At 41.6% G+C, this 21,401-nt stretch overlaps 1 protein-coding gene across 1 annotated transcript in view; it reads right to left on the bottom strand.

The window, feature by feature from the left end:
• The window catches only part of itga10 (integrin, alpha 10), a 26,090-nt gene extending 4,689 nt beyond the window's left edge, over window positions 1–21,401 (bottom strand). Inside the window, exons 1-14 of the mRNA XM_068736095.1 lie at window positions 21,265–21,401; window positions 15,396–15,507; window positions 15,167–15,276; window positions 14,988–15,076; window positions 12,997–13,111; window positions 12,769–12,896; window positions 12,036–12,184; window positions 7,283–7,433; window positions 4,907–5,072; window positions 3,917–3,990; window positions 3,687–3,831; window positions 638–786; window positions 346–489; window positions 3–209 (exon numbers count right to left, since the gene is read on the bottom strand). Coding sequence (XP_068592196.1) covers window positions 3–209; window positions 346–489; window positions 638–786; window positions 3,687–3,831; window positions 3,917–3,990; window positions 4,907–5,072; window positions 7,283–7,433; window positions 12,036–12,184; window positions 12,769–12,896; window positions 12,997–13,111; window positions 14,988–15,076; window positions 15,167–15,276; window positions 15,396–15,507; window positions 21,265–21,316 — 1,791 coding nt within the window. The 5' untranslated portion in view covers window positions 21,317–21,401. The remainder of the gene's footprint in view (window positions 1–2; window positions 210–345; window positions 490–637; window positions 787–3,686; window positions 3,832–3,916; window positions 3,991–4,906; window positions 5,073–7,282; window positions 7,434–12,035; window positions 12,185–12,768; window positions 12,897–12,996; window positions 13,112–14,987; window positions 15,077–15,166; window positions 15,277–15,395; window positions 15,508–21,264) is intronic.

Below are 21,401 nucleotides of genomic sequence, written 5' to 3'. Positions count from 1 at the left end.
ACCTGCTTGTAATTGTGTATGACGTAAATACCATCTCCGTGGTAGACATAAATAGCCCCCCTGTGCTCATCCTCCAGTGGGGCTCCAACCAGCAGGTCAGTGAAGCCATCGTGGTTGAGGTCTGGAGCGGCTGCCAGTGCGTAACCAAACCTGGCATCCTGGGACTTGTCCTCAGACTTCAGAGTACCATTAGACACAAACACCTCCTCCTGGGAGAAAAAGAAAGAGGTAACAGGATACATCAGTCGTTTGAGAAAATGTTAAGGAAACCTAACGAGAGTTTGATGAATGTTGTGTAATAATAATCCATCAGGAGAAGAATGATCAGTGCCACTGCTGTCTTACCCCACTGAGGGTGTAGATGTAAACTCTACCAGTCTCCTTGTTTCCTGAGCCGAGGTACATTGGAGCTGAAACCAGAAGGACATCCGTAATGCCATCCTGGTCAATATCCAGCCCACACACCTCACTGCCATAGTAAGATCCAATCTACAGACAGAAACATGTGCTCTCAGTTCACTACCACTAGGTGGAGTCCTTGCTTCAATCTCTATCAAATGAGATTTGGGCTTTTATCTTAAGAACAAACAAAGGTGGCAGAAGGATTGAGGAGAGATTCATGAGTAGAAATATTTACCTGTTCTCCATTGAGAGCCTGTACAATGTTGACATCGCCCTCATCGCTGAGTTCAAACAGGATGACTTTGCCTTTGTGTTTGAAACGAGGAGCACCAGCTACATACAGCGTCTTCCAGTCACCAACGATCACAGATGACACTGTGTAACCTGGAAACACGTATAATGAAATGATTTTACATCATGTAACACAAGAGTCCCACTGGTAAAATATGATAAAAATGTCCTTGATTCAAGTAATGTGTCACATCATATTTTCCGTATATTTTTGTCAATGTTTGCGTCATAGTACACATTCAGGCTGTTAAAAGTATGGGCTGACTTCAGCCTACTTTGAGGGCGGTGAGTTTTTAAGGCTGGTATAAAAGACCTCTGACTTCACTAGCAGGCCTGCCTATAGGGGGTGGAAAGGGGGAAGCTTTCAGGGGCCCAGGCTTTGGGGGGGGGGGGGGGGGGCATGGAGGCCAGCAGTAATTATGTTCATATTCAAGCAATGATGAGCAGATCTTATTTTTAACCAAAATATTTACCATTACTTATTAAAACAACAAAAATATAAATTTTATTTATTAGTAGAATGTAGTCTGTTTCCAGTGTTGGGCAGTAGCTGCATTACCAGTAGCAGCGTTATTAGTTCAACCACATTCCTCACTGTTTCACTTTTTTTCTGACTTAAATAGCTTTTCAATAGCTTTGCTCTTTCACTGATCTGGTATACTGTAGCATCCATACAAGCTACGTCACAAGCATTCCTGACGCTCTACCACAGAGGAGCTTTCTGCTGCAGTGTGAAGTAAAACTGTGAGTGAAACCACCGTCACACACAAACATTTATGTGTAGCTTTCCACACAAGGGTGACATAAGTATGGCCTACCAATCCTTGGGCTGATGCTTATGATGCCTCTGCTGCAGGGAATACAGACACGCAATCTTATGTTTACTTCATGGAAAAATGGCAGAGGGAGTCGTCATGGCTGTAGGCCTACACATACGGCCATGAACATACACTGTTTAATTATATTCACATGATACAGACTGTGTAGTACACTGTACATTAATGCAAGGCAGGTGGATACTGCTATTATGTGCTTGAATTACCGTGGATGTTACAATTAAGCGTGCATTGATAGTTGAATATACATACGGCCTGTAATTGATGTTATATTAATAATGATGTTATCAAATTATTATATAATTCATTTTAAGCATATACATATTTATAATATAGCATATGTTTTTATATTAATAGCATTGACTTGGAATGAAGTTGGTCCAATGTTAAAAAACAACAACAAAAACACAGCTGTGATGTAGTTGAACGACTTTTGCCATGTTGCTTTAGCTTAGCTTGCTACATTTCTCTGGGGGTTAGCTTCAGTGTAGTGAGGCTTCATTTAATATAGATTAACTGGTAGCTTATGTTTCATAAAGAAAACCACTCTCCTGAAGAGTCTTTTTTTTGTAGTTCGGGCCCCGCAAATAATGGAAGGTCCCCGCCTCCTTGTGTCTAAACCATGGGTCTTACCAGGTGTCAATGTTTACAAGTTTGATGAGAGGATGCACTTTTTACGGAGCTGTCCACGAACAGAGAAACACATCGAATTGCAGGGACAACAATCAGGTAAACAATTGTACTCTTCTCTAAGTTTAATGCCAGTAAATATCAGTGACGTTAAATTTGTGCTCGTTAGTAGGGCACCTGTCACTGGTCTGTTTTGCTAAAGTAACGTTAGCTGGACAGTTCATCTCTTAGTCTGTCTGTATTAATCGCCAGCCACTTCTATGGATGTTCAGTGACTTTATGCCTGACAATAGTGAGAGGGAAATACTATTTATTACGTTTGTTAAACGCCAACGGTGATGATAAACTTCCGCTTCGAAAAGCTAACCGCGTCGCGCGTGGACACGGGTTTAGATGCGCGTGCGCAACATGAAACTCGCATTTTACAGCAGCAACCTGTGTCGGATAGGTTTCCTCAAGGCGCATATACATTTTAAAACTAAGACTATGATTATCTAGTATAAAGGTTAAGTAACAACTCTGGACTAATACAATGAATTGACTGAATTGAATTGAATTGAATAATCAAGTATCAAGCCAAGCCATAGTATAAATAGTATTTTATATTTGAGAATATATTAAATCAAATCGGAGGCCAGTTTGAATGGGCCTGATGCAGCTGATAAAATTAATAGTAGCATTGTTATTTACAGCTGCTATATGCATCTAAAGCTATGTTTACATTGTATAGCCAAAGCCAGACTTGTGTTGACAATATTGTGTGGACTGGGCTAATAATCTGACAGCAAAGCCAAAACTCAGTGTTATATTTGATTATTTTCTGAGTTTTATATTTTCTGTACATTTGTTTTATGAATCTTTTTTATTTGTACTTAAGATTCGGTCGAAAAATATTTTATTCAATAAATGTTTTTTTATTCCTCATTCTCTCCTGTATAGGTCTACTACTACTACCCATGACCCGTCCCCGGATAAGTGGAAAGAAAATGGATGGATGGAGTGAATTGTATGCACTCCCTATCACTGAGTAAGTCCTTCTTAGTTTACATGTATGTGTTTAGTAGGAGGAAGAGGGTATGTGCACGTGTTCATACGAGTAAAGCAGATTTGAGGTGAAAAATATTATGAACTGGGCAAAGTGAACTTACTCTAAAAGGCCCCAGGTTCACTGTTATGTGATATTAAATTAAATATGGGTTTTGGACTGCTTGTAAGAAAAAAAACTCATGACAACAATGAATCGATTATTGATTGCGTGTATAATTGTTGTAGTCCTAATGAAATTATAATCAAATTGTGGGTGGGGGAGGATTTGGGATCCACTTGTGGGTTGATTCGGCCCTGTATCCAGCTCAAAGTTTCTAATGTCTGGGCTTTCGACCGACACATGAATGCACCGCCCTGGAAGAATCAGTCCAAGCAACACCACACAATAACACAATAATCTGTGATAGAAATGCATTAACATGGAAAAACCATGAGTATAGTCCTTTTGGTATCATGTTCAGTGATGAGATATGCGGGTACCTAAATAAGCAGCATGGTTTTTGAGCTCCAGTGGAAACTCGCTTTCAAAAGCCTCTCTGGGCGGCATGATGCGTCCATTGATCCCTTCCTTCAACACTCCACCATCCCAGTCGTAGGCGCCCACCATCCCAAACAGTATGCCATCCTGAAGAGTGGAGCAGGGCATGGATGAGACACACAAGTAAATCACATGCACTTCACACATAGAAATTAACAGCTACTGGACTTACATCCAGTGTGTGTGTCGAGAAGCCGATCTGAGACATCTCCATGTGGAACGAGCTCTCGTTGTAGCCCAGTGTGCCTAGAAGGGTAGAGAGAGCAAGTCAGCATTCTCCGCCGTCACGTTTCTTTACACATCTCCTTCCTTCCTCTCCCTCTCAGGATCTGATCTAGATGGCCTCATTGGCACCCCGTCTCACCCTGAGGACCACAGGTGGCAGACGTGCCTCACCCTTTCCTCTCGTCCTGTCCCTTCCTCTCTGATTTCCCCGAAACATTTAAGGGTGGCGCTGCTTTTCATCAGCCTTCCTCTCATGTTCCCACGACTATTGTGAAAGCTGTACACTCCCTCCACCGTCTTTTTCTTGCTTTCTGCAGCACTACAGTGTATTTTCTCACAAGGACCTAATCCTCCAACACTTTCTTCCACCCTCCTAAATATTCTTTCTCTACTTTTGTCTCGTCTATCTTAGACTCTGCTTTCAGTTTTTGTAACGTCATGCTTGTGTCCTTTTATAGTGGTTGACAATTGGAGACGTCAATCGCATTTATTTACTTATTAAAAGTATGTTGATTAATCAGTGTTGTTAGACAGTGTTACTGTTCAAATTGTGAATTACTTTGTCAGGGAGTTTAATAATAAGCTTTAATATTGTACATGGGTACATATCAAACCTTTTTAAAAGGACATCAGATGATCCTATAAAGTTTCTGTGTGTATATATAAATATTATATATACGTGTGATTTACAGTTAAAAATAGTTGGTTTAATTGATATCATGCAACGTAAATAAAATAAGTGTGACCAACAGCTAGTACAGTACATGCTATCTTGTGACACATTTTTAAAATGAACTCGTCTGATAAATGATGTGGTTTGCAACACCTGAGATCCTCAGTGCTAATCATGAGTGACTTCAAAAAAAGTTGCTGCTTTTTCTTTTTTTAAACATTGCATCTTTCATTCCTCCAAAGCCTTCCTTCCCGTATCACAAACCTTCCAGAGTGAAGATGCGATCTCCCAGGGCATCCACGATGTCATTGAGCGCGGCTTCATCGGTCACATTGAAAAAGTATTTCTCTTCAGGGTCGCTGGCGATAGACTTGATCTCTTTAATGAACGTCTCTGGGTCCTGCTGCCGGCGGATGTAATGACCCAAAACCTAGAGGCCAGCGTGAGAGAACGAGGGAGAAGAGAGATGATGGATTAAGCTGAATGCAGAGAATGGGGGTGAAAGCAACGGAAACAGCACATGCACAGACACTTTCACATGTGTCAGAGCAAACACTTCTCCAGGTTTGTGAAGGGACAGTGAAGAGAGAAATATATCATAGAAGTCTGAGGGAAGAGAAGATATTTACTCTGAAGTAGCACACAAGTAACCCGGAGCTGCAGGATTTAAGTGTAAATGAAATGAATATAAACAAACTTCATTGCCTGTGTAATCTACTGGTAATTATGCAATACCTAAAGGCAACAAGATGACTGGAAAACAGAAGAACGAAGGAAATGGTGGCCACCAGAGATTTGTAAATGAGAAGCGCAGGCCTCGCTGTGAGGTGAAGAGATGACTGATGCAGAAGTTCTACTGTAGCAGCAGTGGCCTATGGCTTAACGCCTAAAGTACAAATAAGAACAATTCCATAAGAGAAACCAAACCCAAGAATCTCCCCCTGTGACTTCAGCTGCCAAGCAAACTAAGGAAATCCTCTGTTTTCAAAGAGTAGGGGGTCAGGGTTATGGGATGGAGAGGGGTCTAGTGTGTAGAGAGCCTGCATAGAAATATGTATATTAAGATCATATGAATTCCTCTCAGGCCAACCGCCGCTGGCTTTTACATAAACAGAGAAAGAGAAGAAAAAAGACAGAAAAAAATTTGTGTTAAAATTGAAAGCAAATTTCCAGATTTAAGGGATTTGGTAACACAATGGAATTTGAATATAAGAATACAAGTGCGTGTACAGACACATAAACTCCCCCACAAACGCACACTTCCAGCCCCTGACCTGCACTGATGTATAAAACACAGTCTACAGTGACAGTGCTTGTTTTGAAAGCTCTGCCCTCTCACACACACACACACACACACACACACACACACACACTCACACACTCACTCACTCACTCACTCACTCACTCACTCACTCACTCACTCACTCACTCACACACACACACACACAGAGCAACATCAGAACATGGCTGTTGTTACAAGAAGCGCTTACCTGTCATTGCTTTGGACTTTTTGGACAAACACTCGACCACAAGCCACCTTGTTTGTTTATTTTTGCAATGAAGGCTGCGTGTACAATTTCTGCTCTACCCGTACTGTGACTCTCTATCTTTGGCTGTCTGTCTCAAAATTAAACGTTTGCTGACCTAGCATTATGTTGTGCACATGTCAGATAGAGTTGTTGTTTCTGTGGATTGTCCAGAGTAATGGTTGCTGTTGAATAGGGTGGTTCTGTCTGCCTGTCTACTTATATATATGTGTATATATATATGTATATATATATATATATATATATATATATATATATATATATATATATATATATATATATATATATATATATCCATATATGTCACTTTGATTCAGAGTGAAATATCTCAACAACTACTTTATTTATTGCCTTTTAGATTTTGGACAAATATTCATGTTCTCCAGAAGATGAATCCTAATGACTTTGGTGATCCCTTGACTTTTCCTCTAGCTCTACTATGAGGTTGACATTTTAGTTTTTTAGTGAAATGTCTTAACTGGTGGATGGATTGTCATGAAATATGGCACACACATTCACGTCCCCCTTACGGTTGATTTGTAATCACTGTGGTGATTCCTTCATTTTTCGTCGAGCTCTGTCATCAGTCTGGAGGTTTCCTCAGCTTCTCTTGTGGGGAAGGGAGAGGCCTGCAACCAGTCCTGCTATGAGAGTCTGTCTGTCCCTCTGACACTAAAAGCATGCCATCACCACTCTGTGTGTTTCTGTGTGTTGAGGGGGTCGGGTGGGGCTGAAAGGGAAGAGTTTTGACTCCCACTTGGCTATTTTAGTAGCTCCAAGGGTTTCATCTGGTAATTTAGAGCCGTGTTATTTTTGGGGGAGTGGTGGTGGTATTGTGTGGTTGCTTAAGGGTTCATATGGTCACTGTACCACTTTCACACAATGTGTGAGGAATGTCAGGGATGCTCTATACACCCAAATGTAGGATAGTTGTTTGTGTGATTCCCACAATAGTTTCCCTGATCGTAGAAGGTTCCCAAATCTACATTTTGAGCATCACAAGACACTAAAACTCACTCAGACATTTTAATTATTTTAGGTTTGCAGGTGCTTGAAGCAGAATGAGCGATTGGACTTGATGAGATGTACTCACAGCAATGGCGTATCTGGTGATGTTTCTGTCTATGCACTCGTCCAGAGCGTCTTGTAGCTCCTCCCCGTCATGTGACTCTCCGTCCGTCACTACGATCATCACCTTGGTGGCGCCCTCCCTTGCTCCACGCTCTGCACTGAACGCCTCGGTGCTACAAAGAAGGAAAGGTACAGACTGAGATAAAGAATATCATCCAGCTGAAATAATGTTGAATCAGGACAAACGATGCAAGAAGAAAAAAAAATGAAAATGGAAGTAGAGTGCAAGGAGTGAAAGAGCCTGAGGGAGAGGGAGGATGTCAGAGAGAGTCAGTTACTTGGTTTCATAAAATCTAAAATAAACATCCCCTTTAAGATAATATACGATCTCAAGTGCTTCTATTAGAAAATGAATAGCCAGTAAAACACAGAGAGATTGAATTTAAGTTGCTTCCCATCAAGCCAGCTATATAAATGGTCCAAATCACAAGTGTACCACAACTATATTAGTCATATTTGGCACACATACGTTTGCTGCCAGTTGACTTGAATCAGTCATGGCATGCAGTGTGCATGTGTCATTGCACACAGCGACCGCATCTCTGCATTCCCATCCTGTTGAGCCATGATACAGAGAGGGAACCTAAATGACAAACACACGAACAGACCCAAGCCGCACCCTGTTTGTCTCCAGAAACCTGTTCTCAGTGGGACCTGATTCAAGCGTTGAATAGGGTTGGTAAGCCTCAGACCAACACACACACACACACACACACACACACACACACACACACACACACACACACACACACACACACACACACACACACATTCAACTGAGGAGAGTAGTCACTGCGAGTGAACTCAGTCATTTACAGGCCTAACTCCAGCCCTTGTCTAAATATAACATCGTGGTCAGCCGCAAGAAACTCAGAGTTAAAAACAACCGTTTCCCCCTATGCAGTCTGCAAATTACATACGGTGCAGAGGTAAGTAAACAGAACAGAGGAGTTGAAGAAAAATAACAGGGAGGATTAAATGGATTTGAAAAAAACTGGATAAAAATGAGAAACAAGAAATGGCAAACAGTTAAACAATTAGTCTGGAGAAAAGGGAGAGGAACAGAGAAAAAATAATAATAACTCATAGGAAGAGAAAAGGGTTGGGAATACAAATTAAAAGAATGATAAAATACAGAGTCAACTATTACAACTGAGAAGTTCAAATCCTGCTCTGATGTGGCAATAAGATTGCGTGATGTATCCAGTTAAATAAAACTGGTGGGAAAGAGAGAAGAGGGAATTTTACAAGGGAGAAGTAAAGTGGTAGAAGAGAGAGAGAGAAATAACGGGACAAGACAGACATGAACAGGTAAGGAGGGATGGAAGAATAAAAAGTAAAAGAGGGAAGCATAGAAACAATTGGATTTAAAAAACATGGGGATGAAACGGAGGGAAGGGGAGATAAAAGAGGATAGAAAGTGAGTAGCGCTAATTGGGAGGCCTGGTTGTATTTACAAGCCATTTTATGGAGTCACAGCAGTGTGGTAATGACATGGCGCAGCGGTCTGTGAGTGTACATTTGTTTGTGTGCGCGCGTGTGTGTGTGTGTGTGTGTGTGTATGTGTGTGTCTGTGTGTGAGGGTGAGCAGTAGCGTCTCCAGACGGGTGGAGCAGTATAAAAATCAGTGGCTAATCCAATTGTGGAAGGCTGTTTGATGTTCATGCATCAGTCTGTCATCTACTTTGCATTCAAACCATTACTGTCATTTACATGTCAACATCACACTGTAAGCAGGCTCAAAGCAACTTATAGTTTTTCCCTACACACATTTATGCATTGGCAGCTCTATTTGCGCAAGGTTTTCCTTTTTTTTTAAAGATGAGACCATGTCCTTTTAAATGATTAGTTGAAAAATACATTATTTTGCTTACCATTAGTTAGATGAGAAGATCAATACCACGCTCATGTCTGTATGATTAAATATGAAGCTACAACCAGCAGTCATTAGCTTATGTTTTCAGAATGAAGAAGTTGAACCTGGAGTAGTCTGTGGAGGACATTGTGGTGCTCAAGACTTGCAGTATGCGCGCAATGCCTCCATGTGGTCTTGTTGGTCCAGTTTTCCCCCGGTGTTGCCCTCATTTTCACTTTTATCGTGTTTGGAGGTTCATTATTTTGCAAACTGTCCTTGAGTTTCTTTAATCTACAGCTATGCATGTGTGCACTGATTGTCCACACAAAAATAAAATCATCAAAATCCTCCAGGGAAATATTTGTCAGCTAAGAGCTTGGGTTAAGGGTTATGTTTATTATAAGGACAAGGTTGGGGGTAAAGCTTAAAGGGCTTAAAGGTCAAAGATGCAGTGACGAGGGTTAAAGTCGAGGTTTGGTGGGGGGCTCAATGTGAGCCCTTGTGAGAATAGAAATATAATGTGTGCATGTGAATTATGAGAGTGTGAAGTATGAGAGTGTGTATTTTTACAGCTGTAGGAGCACTACTTGTCTGACCAGGCTGGGTCAGGCTGTGCCACACCTGCAGCTGTGCTGAGCCAGCAGCCCACTAGTCCAGCTCAGCTAATCCACATGTTTTTCTACCCCGTCACTTTCCTGCATATTATAGGCTCTGCTATCTGTCCATCTGTGTGTGTGTGTGAGCGGGAGTATGTACTGTATGTTTGTGTAAGTCAAAAGTTGTTATATTTTGACATTACCTCCTCTTGATGTCAAATTAATTTAAAATTATTGAAAAATCTGTAACCCCGGCTTGATTTCTTTACAGTGACAGGCACACACTTGAGAAAATCTTCACTAAAGCAATTTAAAAGTGTTCTATATTTTGTTTTCTTGTTTTGAGTCTACTGTTTGATTGTCTGTTTTTCACCGTCTGACAGGGTGGGAAAGGTAGTGAGATCAAAAGGTCAAGTGTGTAGAATTGTCTGGATTTTCCATCACCGGTGTTTTAATGCCACAGTTACACTATTTTACTGGCTCCATTTTCCAGTCAATGCTTTTCAACTACCTTTTAAATGTTTCTCCTACACTTCCTCAACTTTTACCTTTTTAAATGTAGCAGAAAAAACAGGAACTCTCCAATTACCTGTGTATGTGTATGTGTGTGTGTGTGTGTGTGTGTGTGTGTGTGTGTGTGTGTGTGTGTGTGTGAGTGTGAGTGAGTGCGTGGGCATGTGTGTAGAAGTAGAACACCTCTCCAAGACACACATCCCAAAAAGGAAGCTGTAGCCACACATTGGGTCTGGGTGTGGTGCTCCATGTGGGTATGACTTTAATAAAGCAGGAATTTTATTTTGAAAAGAAAAATATATTTTAAGACTAAGAGGTTTTCACTGACCCTCAACGTATAGAGCTGTTTCTTAACACTTGGGTTACCAGCTGAAATACCCTGAAAATACTTCCACAAAGAACAGTCATGAAGGTGATGACAAACTGGGCAACAATACAAGTTTATAGGGGAGTGTTTTAAAGATGGTCTGCACATTTTGTCAGGATTTTATAATTTATATATCGCTGCTTAGTGATTTACTAGTTACTTTGTAATTTACACCTGCATTAATTGATTTTTGGCTACTTGGCAGCAGCACAACAAGCTGTAAACACAACATTGACATATTATCTCCTCATAAAGTTTTGTTAGCAAATAGTTGCTTACCATCAGACACAGAGAAACATTATCAAGACATCAATTGAAAAACTTTCCTTTTAGCTCTGTTTTTGGTCTCCACCAACTCCTGAGTGAAATATCTTTCTCGTATGAGCTGCTAAATGCTCTGCTACGTTCATTAGCTTGTCTGTAATTTTGTGTGTCTGCTGATTAATGCTGTGCAAGTCGCATTTAATGGGTTTGTATGAGATTTTTAGTTTTTGCTGATAACAGCTGCCCGCTCCAGCTGGTTTGATGAGAAAAGTGAATCAAAACAGTAAAGTTGCAGGACGTAAAACCAAAATGAGCTGAAAGATGAGTTGATGATTTATCATAAATGTGTGACCACTATGAGCGACTCTTTTCACAGTACGCATAGTCATTTGATATGTGGTTGAGATAAAAATATTGATTGGAGCAGCTTTATATACCCAATGATACAATGTTTAATCCTTGGCTGTGTTGGAATTCACATACTTTCATCACATAGGAAAATTGAGCATGTAGATTTTGTGTAAGTGGGAAGGATGTTTACTACATGAGCAATCATTTCTGAGTTTGAGAAATGAGCTTACTGCACATACTGAACTGCCCCACAATGCATTGCGTCTGGGTGCCTTGAGACCGGGCCGTTAATCATCTGTGAATTAAAGCCAGGCTGAAAGAACTGCTGGCGGGGTGCAATGAAACTGGCCCGGTGGTAAGTCATGTGATTCGTTTTGCTTGACAATACTTCAGTGTGAGCAGTCTGATGGTAATGGCAGACTTAATTGTTCATTTAGTTGGCAGTACACTCTACATACTGATTTAATAGGCATATGTAGTATACAGTACGTTAGTATGCGATTTAGAACAAAGCTCTTGTCTGATATCTAAGCAAGCTGTTAATCAAAATCATAGATAGGATCATACACATATTATTAGAAAGACCAGAAAGAAACAGACCTGATTGTACTTATAACTACAAATTATACAGTGATATATTTAGAGAAAAATGTTATACCAAAATCTAAACAGCCAGACAGTTTCCACTTAGCCAGCCAGATCTAGAGAATGTTTTAGTACAAAGAACATCAGCCAATGAGAGTGAAGTAACAGTGATTGACAGGCCTACCAGGCCGTGTGGATGGCGTATGCAGTGCGTGTCTCTCGTCCCTCCTGTCTGCTGATGTTCTTGGCGGCCTCCACCACCTCCTGTGTGGTCTGGTAGTCCTTCAGAGACCACTCGTGGACAGCTACCTCGCCATACTGCAGTATACCAACCTGAATGTGCGCGCGCAGACACACACACACACACACAAGTATTTCAACAATGCCACATGTTTATGGTTGTGCTGGCACTGAGTTCTGGAAAGCAACATCTGAGACTCTTGTTTCTAGGGTGAACTATCTCTTTAAGTACCAATCTTGTTCTTAAAGCAAACAGTGCTCTTGGGGAATTTTTGAATTCATTCAAAAACCAGAGGTATTTCCTCTTCACCTCACTTTGCCTGCTACCCCTTATCCTCCCCTTTCAAAACCCAAACCCCCTCTTTCTCCTCTTGTTGTTTGGCTCAGAATTACGTCCCCAGATCCCCCCCTCCATTCCTCCTCAACCTCAAGCTAGCTCTGCTCACGTCCCTTTACATTACTAATGCAATTCATTCTGGTCATATTTGCCAAACTGGTTCCTCTGTCACTCTGTGCATGTTTTCACTCAAGGGACTATAGCTTGTCTTACTCTTCTGGGCAACAGCTATGGGGTTTCAGAGATTTAAGTGGGAGACTCACTCAAATTCAAACCCACAAGTTTCCATTACTAATGTAAATAATATTTAGTGCAAATAGACATTGACTTGCACTTTTACCTGCATCTGGTCCAAGCTGATGTGGAACTTGCTGAGGATGTTGCTGAGGAAATTCTGGACCTCGTACCAGGGGTAGATACTGTTGGAGCCGTCCAGCACGATCACAATGTCCATGTATGTGGAGCACCCTGCCACATGTGGGAGTTAAAAAAAGAAGTGGTTGGCTAAAGCAGGCCTGTGCAGCATGTTTCTGTGCCTAAATGTGTGTGTGTGGAAATGTGTGCCTACTTTGCGCTGTTGGAGCGATGGTCTCTCTTGGTTCTAGGTCGTCGCTGACAGAAGCACAGATGCCAGTGCTGAACATAGATGTTCCACACTCCTGTGACCACAGAGGGGCACATGCCTGCCAAACACACACAGACACATAGGAACACATCAGCATCTGTCTTACAGGTGAAGCAATTTCGGGAGCAGCTACAGTCAATTTGAGCGGTGTTTGTGTTTCGCTCACAAGACGCGTAGGTGTTTTTTTTGGTCGTTATCAAAGGGTTTAAACACGTAGACAAAAATTGTCGGGTAACTGAATAAACACACACAAATAAAGGCTAAACTCGGGCAGACGGGAAACAAAAAGAAAACAAGTCATAAGAGGGAATAAGTCATGGAAAAACTACAATAGTGTGGTTTGGGGGGCATAAAAATGAGGGAGAGGCAGAGAGATGGAGACTATTGTTGACGTGTTGGCAGTCGCTGTTGTCATGAGTGGTTTAACAGAGCTGGAACACCAGAGCAGTAAAGCAATTTAAATCTGATTGTGTGAAGGGGGGTGAATAAGGGGGGGGGGGTCGTATAAAAATATTTTTGTCTTCAAAGCGGGCCATTTATTTGGCTTTTATACCAAGAGGGAGGAGTAAGGGGGAAGTGCGGAAAGAGAAGATGAAAGAGAAACTCTTGCATACAGCAGAGAGACAAAAGAAAGAGACCGAAAGTGGGGTTAGATGGGGGAGAATGAGGGACAGAGAAACATCCTGGTTTTGCTCGCCCTGTCATTATAGAACTGGTTTCTCCTCAGGCACTCAGACAGGCAGAGGGGAAGGGATGGAGAGATGGATGAGAGAAAGGAAGGAGGGAGAGGACGGAGGAAAGCAAGAGAGGTGCTATGGCTTTTGGTAGGTCTGTCATTAACAAAGGGACGGAGACGCATTCCGATCCTGTTATAGACCTGACCACTGGGGTTAAGATAAACACACACACACACACACACACACACACACACACACACACACACACACACACACACACACACACATTAGAGTGGGATAAGCTGGATGACGTTCATGAACTGTACTCGACTCAACACTCAGAGCAACAGTAAAAGCCTGGCAGCCACCAAAACACGCTAGCACACATGATAGACACATTATCTAACATACAAAACACACATTTCTGCTTGCTGGCTCATGCAGACGTGGAACACACGTCTGCATGAGCCAGAAAAAAGCCTTAAAAGTGGAGGCTCAGCCGCCAGCCATCTCCATATGCTCTGAATTCCGTATAGAGAACCTTTTATGTCACAAAAATGAGGACTTGCACTTGACTGATCTGAGATTTAACTTGAGACTTGAGAACAAAAACAATATTAGCCTCAAAACTGTACCTCCTACAATCTCGCAAAAATAGAACAGAAATTAGCCAGAGGAAGGCGGGCTTTACATAGCTGCAAAAACTTAAGTAATTACAATAATTACACAGTTATGTGTATTCATTGAAGCATGTTGTCAGTTTAGTCAGCCAACTCAGTCTGTGTATTTATTTTTTATTTATTTATTTATTACACTATATTTATCCCGTTGAGGGGGAAATTTTTCTCTGCATTTGACCCATCCCTGTGGCAGGGAGCAGTGGTCTGCCCATGACAGGCGCCCGGGGAGCCACTAGGGGGACAGTGTCTTGCTCAAGGACATTTCGACTCAGCTCACGTCTCAGCCAAGGATCAAACTGCCGACCCTCCGGTTCCCAGACAACCCTCTTAGCCTAGTGAGCTAGGCTAAGACTTTGTAAATGTGCATCTGAATCTCCAAAAAGGTAACCAGGAAGGTGGGGATCAGTGAACCGCACATGGTCACATCTAAATTCAAATGAAAAACACACCAACAGAGATGATTCACTAAACTTCTGTCAAACAAACACAACCTGGTCTCACCACATCCCTTCAGGCTTCCAAACACAACAAAATGCCCATGTAGCAAAAATACAAAGTCAGTGTTGAAACCACATACCAGGAAGCCATCAGGGGAGTTTGGAGTCAGTGTCATTCCCAGGTGAGAATTTCTCAGGTTTTTAGAAACGTTCTGGAGAGCAGTCTCACCTGAGATAGATAGATAGACAGAACAGTTTATTGAAGCATCTGGGTAAAAACAGGGAGAGTTGAGTTGTTACGGATATTTGTTTCTCTCACCTAGATTCACTTTGCTGCAGTTTGAGTTCTTCTCCTCTCCCACGATGCATTTGTACACATCGCCTTTCCTGTTATTGGGCGGCCCGTCCCAGGGAGCACCGACCAGCATCCTTCAACAGAATGTCAGTCATTTATCATCAAAGCATTCATTGTACATCCTCTCTGTTTAGGAATTATGACAGTTTAATTATATGTTGCTCGTTCTTCATTCCCACTAACACAAACGTACGATTTCTCTCCGTCTGATTCATGTTGTAACACAGAAAAGCCAAACAGAGCGTCCTCTGGACCGGTGAAGATGCGCGGATGCTTTACATCTATGTTGAAACACTGACACAACCCTGAAAAAAATAACAGAAAAGATAATTACACAGATGACATAAAGAAAACAGGTTTTGTATTTTTGTATTGGCATTCTTTTAACCTCTTTAACTCCATGGTTGGTGGGTCAGTCATCACAACCGTCTAAACTTTGTTCAGTCTCACATAACTTAATGGTAAATTCTAGTGAAGATCACAAAGTTTCCAAAGATGCCATGAGAAATGTATATAAAATGATTCATAAGACATCTACAATATTTCCATTTGATGAGATGGTGCAATCATAAAATAACATGGAGTCTCGGGTTTGAATATTTCACTCAAAGGAAGAGTTGAAACAAGCCGATTCAGAATATAGAAGGCATTCCTGAGATATTGTGCTCATGAGAATGGACCGGATGAGCGGACGGATAGACAGACATCCTGAAAACATAATGCTTCCAGCCTCAACTACCACTGGTATGAAGGCATAAATACACAGCTTAACAACGACAAATGTTACGGTGGGTTACTTTTTAGTAACTTTATATTTCCTGTAAAAACAAGTGTTATCAATCTTCTCATCTAACTCTTGACAAGAAAGTGACGCACATTTCCTATTAAGATGAACTTTTGCTTTACGGTGTTAAGAATACTAGTTGATGGAAACAATATTGATTTGCTGCTAGAGTGAGTGAAAAACATGCAAAACTTGGAGCTGTGTGTACACAACTGCACAGTCCAAAGTCAGATTATTATTTTCCCTCTTGGCCTTGGGAGAGGGGATTCGAGGGAGGGAGAAGGGGGGCGTAAAAAATGGATAAACAGAGTGACCAAAGGCAACCTCTGAGGAAAGAGGGAGTTCAGTCTGAGGGGAAAGGGGGAGAGGAGAGGAGAGGGAAGAGAAGAGGCAAGGCAGGGAAGGGTGTGGGTTAGAAAAACTATGGAGTATAGTAAGCCCCCTGTTGTAACACACAAGCCTGCCCTTCATTCAACGAGAGAGAGAGGGGAGAGAGACACAAAGAAGACAGAGAGCAACAAGATGGTAGTCAGTTCACTGAGTTGTGAATATTTAGGTGTAAACTGAAGCATGAAAACATGTTCCAACTGGCAAAATGAAAGACACACATCTTATTTGTTCACAATCTGAAAGTGAACGTTTAAATATGGTTTTCCAACGCCAGAAAAAAATACATAAAGGTACTGTAGATAACACACACCTACTCACATTAAATGTTTTTCTTTGTTAATCAGAGTGAAACTGAATGCACATGGGTTAACTGATGCTTTTAAAACATTACATGAACCATACATACTATATATAATACAACAATATTTTTTCCTTATACTTTGGCCAAAAATAATATTTCCTTTCAATGGATAATGTCATGATCTGCCCTGCTCCGAGGTCATGTTTTTCCTCGTTTCAAATCACTACCTTTGTGTAATTTGCCGTCAGTTTTGATTGTCTGCCCCACACTTATTAGTTTCACCTGTTCCCCATTAGCCCTGCAGTCACCTGACCTCCTGCTCATCATCTGTTCTCACTCCCACAATGAGTCCGTCTCTATAAATACCTGCCTCGTTTCTTTGTTCTTTGTCGGTTTGTCTTCATCTTTTGTGTGTCCTGCTTGTATTAAAATGTATAAAAATGCACAGTATACTGTACAGACCAATAACGAACAGATCCACATTTACTGTGCGTTCCAATACCCATACTATTTTGTATGACAGAAAAAGTGGGTGTATGAGCAAGAGGGTCAAAGTTCAAGGTGCAATGTTATAGAAGTAGTATATCCCAATTGAATGCACGCTGCATGAAACAGTAAATACTTTACAAAGGAAGCTGCAGTATGTACTAACAGTGCAAAAGCTGTCATTTGGAAAACAGCTTTATTCTCTGTTTCAGCTAAATTGTTAGCTGATGTTGTCAGTTACTGACAGGAAACTAACTTTCTGTTGCTATTTCCTTTAGACACACAATTCCATCTAAATGACAGCGCATCATCGCGTAGGCTAGTATTTATTCTCAGAAACACTAAGCTGTGTGACAGTTGGTATTTGACTTGTCACACTTGTGCATCTACAAGTTATTTGTAGCCCTGCAACGCAGATAGTGTTGGATGTGTTTTGTTCAAGGGGATTTCTAAATAAATTGGAGTTGACATGTAATTTAGCGGCATCCGGGTCATCTACAGTAACTATCCTACTGTGCATAACTCAGTGATTCCACTACAGAAAAGTAGTCCAGATGGGGAACAGGACCAGAACCCTGCTGCCGTGATTATACACCAGCTCACGAACCCACTTGTATGCAGATACTTCCCCACAAATACACACTGACACACAGACAGTTCCCTCGGCCAGGCCAATCAGAGGGGGATTCCACTCGGTTTTGAGAAGGAAACTAGATATGTTCAATGTTTGTCTTCCATCTTTGCTCCTGCCTTTCCCACACACTGTTGTTTCTTCTACCTGCGCTTTCATTTTCTCTTCTGTACAGATGTTTTCCCTGTTTTATCCTTGCATTTTCTGCCAAGTTTCTTCTCTTTCTCGTACCCAGACTTACTCAACGGACATAAAGCTGCAATTATGTGGGTTTTTAAAGCATGACTCCAAAGATGGCAATTTCGTATTGCTGATCGGTCAACCAGATAGCTACAGACTTCCATGTTCCCCAAAGGATGAATAGTGTTGACTTCGAAGATCCACTGACTTTTGTCCTGATGTTGTTCAATTGTGGTTTTGAGTTCAATGTTTCAACAACCATTGGATGAATTGGCCTGACATATTCATGTCCACCTCAAAATGAATTTGAATGACTTTAGTGAGCTGTTAACTTTTCACCTAGCGCCATGATCAGTTAAAAATGTTACTTTGAATTATGACCAAACGCCTGCAATCAAAATGGCAATTCCATCATCCTCAGCTGTACTTTAGTGCTAATTTACAGATGTTAGCCTGCTAAGATATTGAACATGGTAGACATTAAACCTGCTTAACATCAGCATGTTAGCATTGTCATTATGAGCATGTCAGCATGCCAACATTAGAAGTTATCTCAAAGCACTGCTGTGCTTAAGTAGGGCCTTACAGAGCCGCCAGAAGCTGTAGACTCGTAAGTCTTGTTTCTGCTCATCTTGCAGAACTGAGTGAGCTTCCAATATTTCAACGTCCAAACCTCCAGTGACTTTGAGATTTAGCCATCTACCTGATTCTACACAGATGTTTAGTGCACTCCACCGATGGGAATATGCGTGGGCAGGGACAGATTTAGTTCTTGATATTAAATCTTACATATTCATGGCCAGAATGAATATGAATCTTTCCATCCAGCCTTCGTTATTCTCTCCTATTCTATCCCACCACCACTATTATACACGGTGTAGTAAAATGTTTCTCTCTCTTCTTGTAGCAACATCAACCACCCTCTCCAATTCCAAATTGCTTTCCACAACAAACCAGGCCCCCCTGATAAAAACCCCTGCTACTGATTTTCTCTGTCATCCTCCTATTTCACTCATTCTCTCATAAACCATAAATTGCCCCTTTCTTTTACCCCCCCCCCCCGAAACCATCGTTCACTGTTTTCTCTGTCCTGTCCTCCCTCCTCTGGTTCCATTTTCATTGGGGTTTATATATGACACTACCGCAGTCTGTCTGACCACCCATCGCCATGACAACTGGCTGCAAACATTCATCAAGGCCAACTTGGTCCATATTCTCTCAACCGCACATACGGCTCTGGGCGCTCCTGCTGCTGGATGTGTATGGCTGTGATTGTGCAGTATATGTTCACAGAAAGTGAACTTGACACTACGATGTTTTGGATGATATAGAGACATGCCAGCACTTATAGCAGTATGCAGAGACACTGATGTATGTGGCTTTAATTGGACTAGCACATGTAAATGTCCCTTTCTCCTAGTCTGTTCCTCTGGTTCTGAAATTTACATCCCTGACTTATAGCCCCTCTGTGAAATGTCCTGCAGTAGAGAATACTGCTCGACTGTCTGTTTCTATCATCTTTATTTGACTGACTCATAATGTTTCCCATGCACCCCCCCTCATCTCTTCTCACCCCCTTTCACAGATTTTCTCTCCATTATCTCCCTCACGCTCTGTTCTCATCTCTGTCACCCTCTCGTGGGGAATTGGGGGTGGAGGGGGAGTAGGAATGAAGTCAACATATTATGGGAGAGTAAAAAAACACAAGAAGATAGCTGGGAGAATAATAGCAAAAATGTAGAAATGACTGGAGTCAAACACACACACACACACACACACACACACCTGTGTTCAACATCTCAGTAAAGCATAACAGAGTGTAACAGGCATGTTACAGTGGGATGCCTGCTGTCCACATCAGGGGAGCTCTGCTGAAGCCATTAACATTACACACATACTCACTCACCTCTGTGCTCCTGTATGACGCATGCAGCAACACTTACACTCAGGTCACATAAGCTACAGTACAATTTACATCAAAGATTGCAGAGTAAAAAAAAAAAGGGGGGAAACAATTACCATGTACATGCTTTATTTAACCTGATAATGGTGGGCAGTGTGTTAAACCTAACCACAGGCTGCTGGCATTTGTAATTGGTGTGTGTATATGCATTGCTGTGTGAGTATGTGGTCCTCGTTCATTCCTCAGCTTCTGGATGAGAAGCATTTTGCATTGCATGAAAATTGACTAATCACTCTTCAGGCTACATGCCAATGTCTCAATCTACACATTGACTTCAGTGACTGTGTGATTCAGAGCAGGTACAAACGTAACATGCCTTGCACAACATAATATCTCCGCCTATTGATCTCATTTTGCTTCACTGCATGCCATAATACAGCAGTTAAACCTCTGCTTATCAGCTGCACAATCACTTTTGTAGACAACAATGGTCTTTTTCTTAGGTTCCCTGCCGGTGAGCGGGAATGGCTCAATGAGGTGTGTGAGGCTGCTCTGCTACACCAAACACGACTACAGGAGGGTAGCTGATGTTCATGCTCCATGGCACAGACGCCTTATTAGGGGAACTTTAGACATCAGGTCTAAGCGATGGATGGATATGGCCGGTAGGGTTGAGTTACTCAGCTGCCAGGGTCAAAAGGAGTCAGCTGTAAGAGGAGAGGAACCACTAACCTTTTGGCAGAGGATACATGCAAATATCGCTGATCGTTCCAAACATCTTCTGGTAACTTAAGGCCTCCAACGAGAATGAAATTCTTCCTCAGTACTGACATAACTGATAGATTTACTTAAAGGTCAGACTTTGAACAAGGAACCATTACTTTGCTGGACTCATGCACAATTTCCTTTTCCTTTGATCTATTTGGCAAATGGAGTGTGGCCATATGTTTTAATATTCCTGCTTTACTCTCCTGCACACAATCATGTTAGGAATGTCTTCATGCTCTCTCACTTATACTGTCACACAGAATAAAGCTCTTTGGGACTCAGGGAGGCACGTGTGACACAATCATTCACACATGTCTGTTAAAGTGCAAGAGTTGTGGAGGTTAAGGACCATATCACCCAGAGAGACAGCGCTGGAGGAAAAGAGAGCAACTGGGAAGTGAAGAGGCATCAATCATGGACAAGAGGTTGACTTAAGTTCTACAAAGTTCACAAGTTGACTTTAAGAGCAGTAACCCCCCACCCCCCTCCTGTTCAAACCCACATTATCCTTAAGTAGTTCCATCTTTTTTTTTTTTTTTAAATATACAAAACACAAATTTAAAGTTGACTTCTTAACCCAAGTATAACTTAAAAAAAATGACTATAAAGTGGTTCTTACCTATTAGAAGAAGGATGAGCTCCAGGCACAACAGGTATTTATGCAGATCCATTTATGAAACCGAATGAAAGAAGAGTCTCTCCTCTATTTTTCTCTGTTATAAGGTTTTCTCCCCTGAGCTGTTGTAAGTGCAATGC

This window comes from Cebidichthys violaceus, unplaced genomic scaffold (genome assembly GCF_023349555.1).
Source record: "Cebidichthys violaceus isolate CVI_PGR_0920_01 unplaced genomic scaffold, fCebVio1.0.p SCAF_7, whole genome shotgun sequence".
NCBI classification, from domain to species: Eukaryota; Metazoa; Chordata; class Actinopteri; order Perciformes; family Stichaeidae; genus Cebidichthys; species Cebidichthys violaceus.
This window is presented reverse-complemented; position numbering and strand designations above follow the sequence as displayed.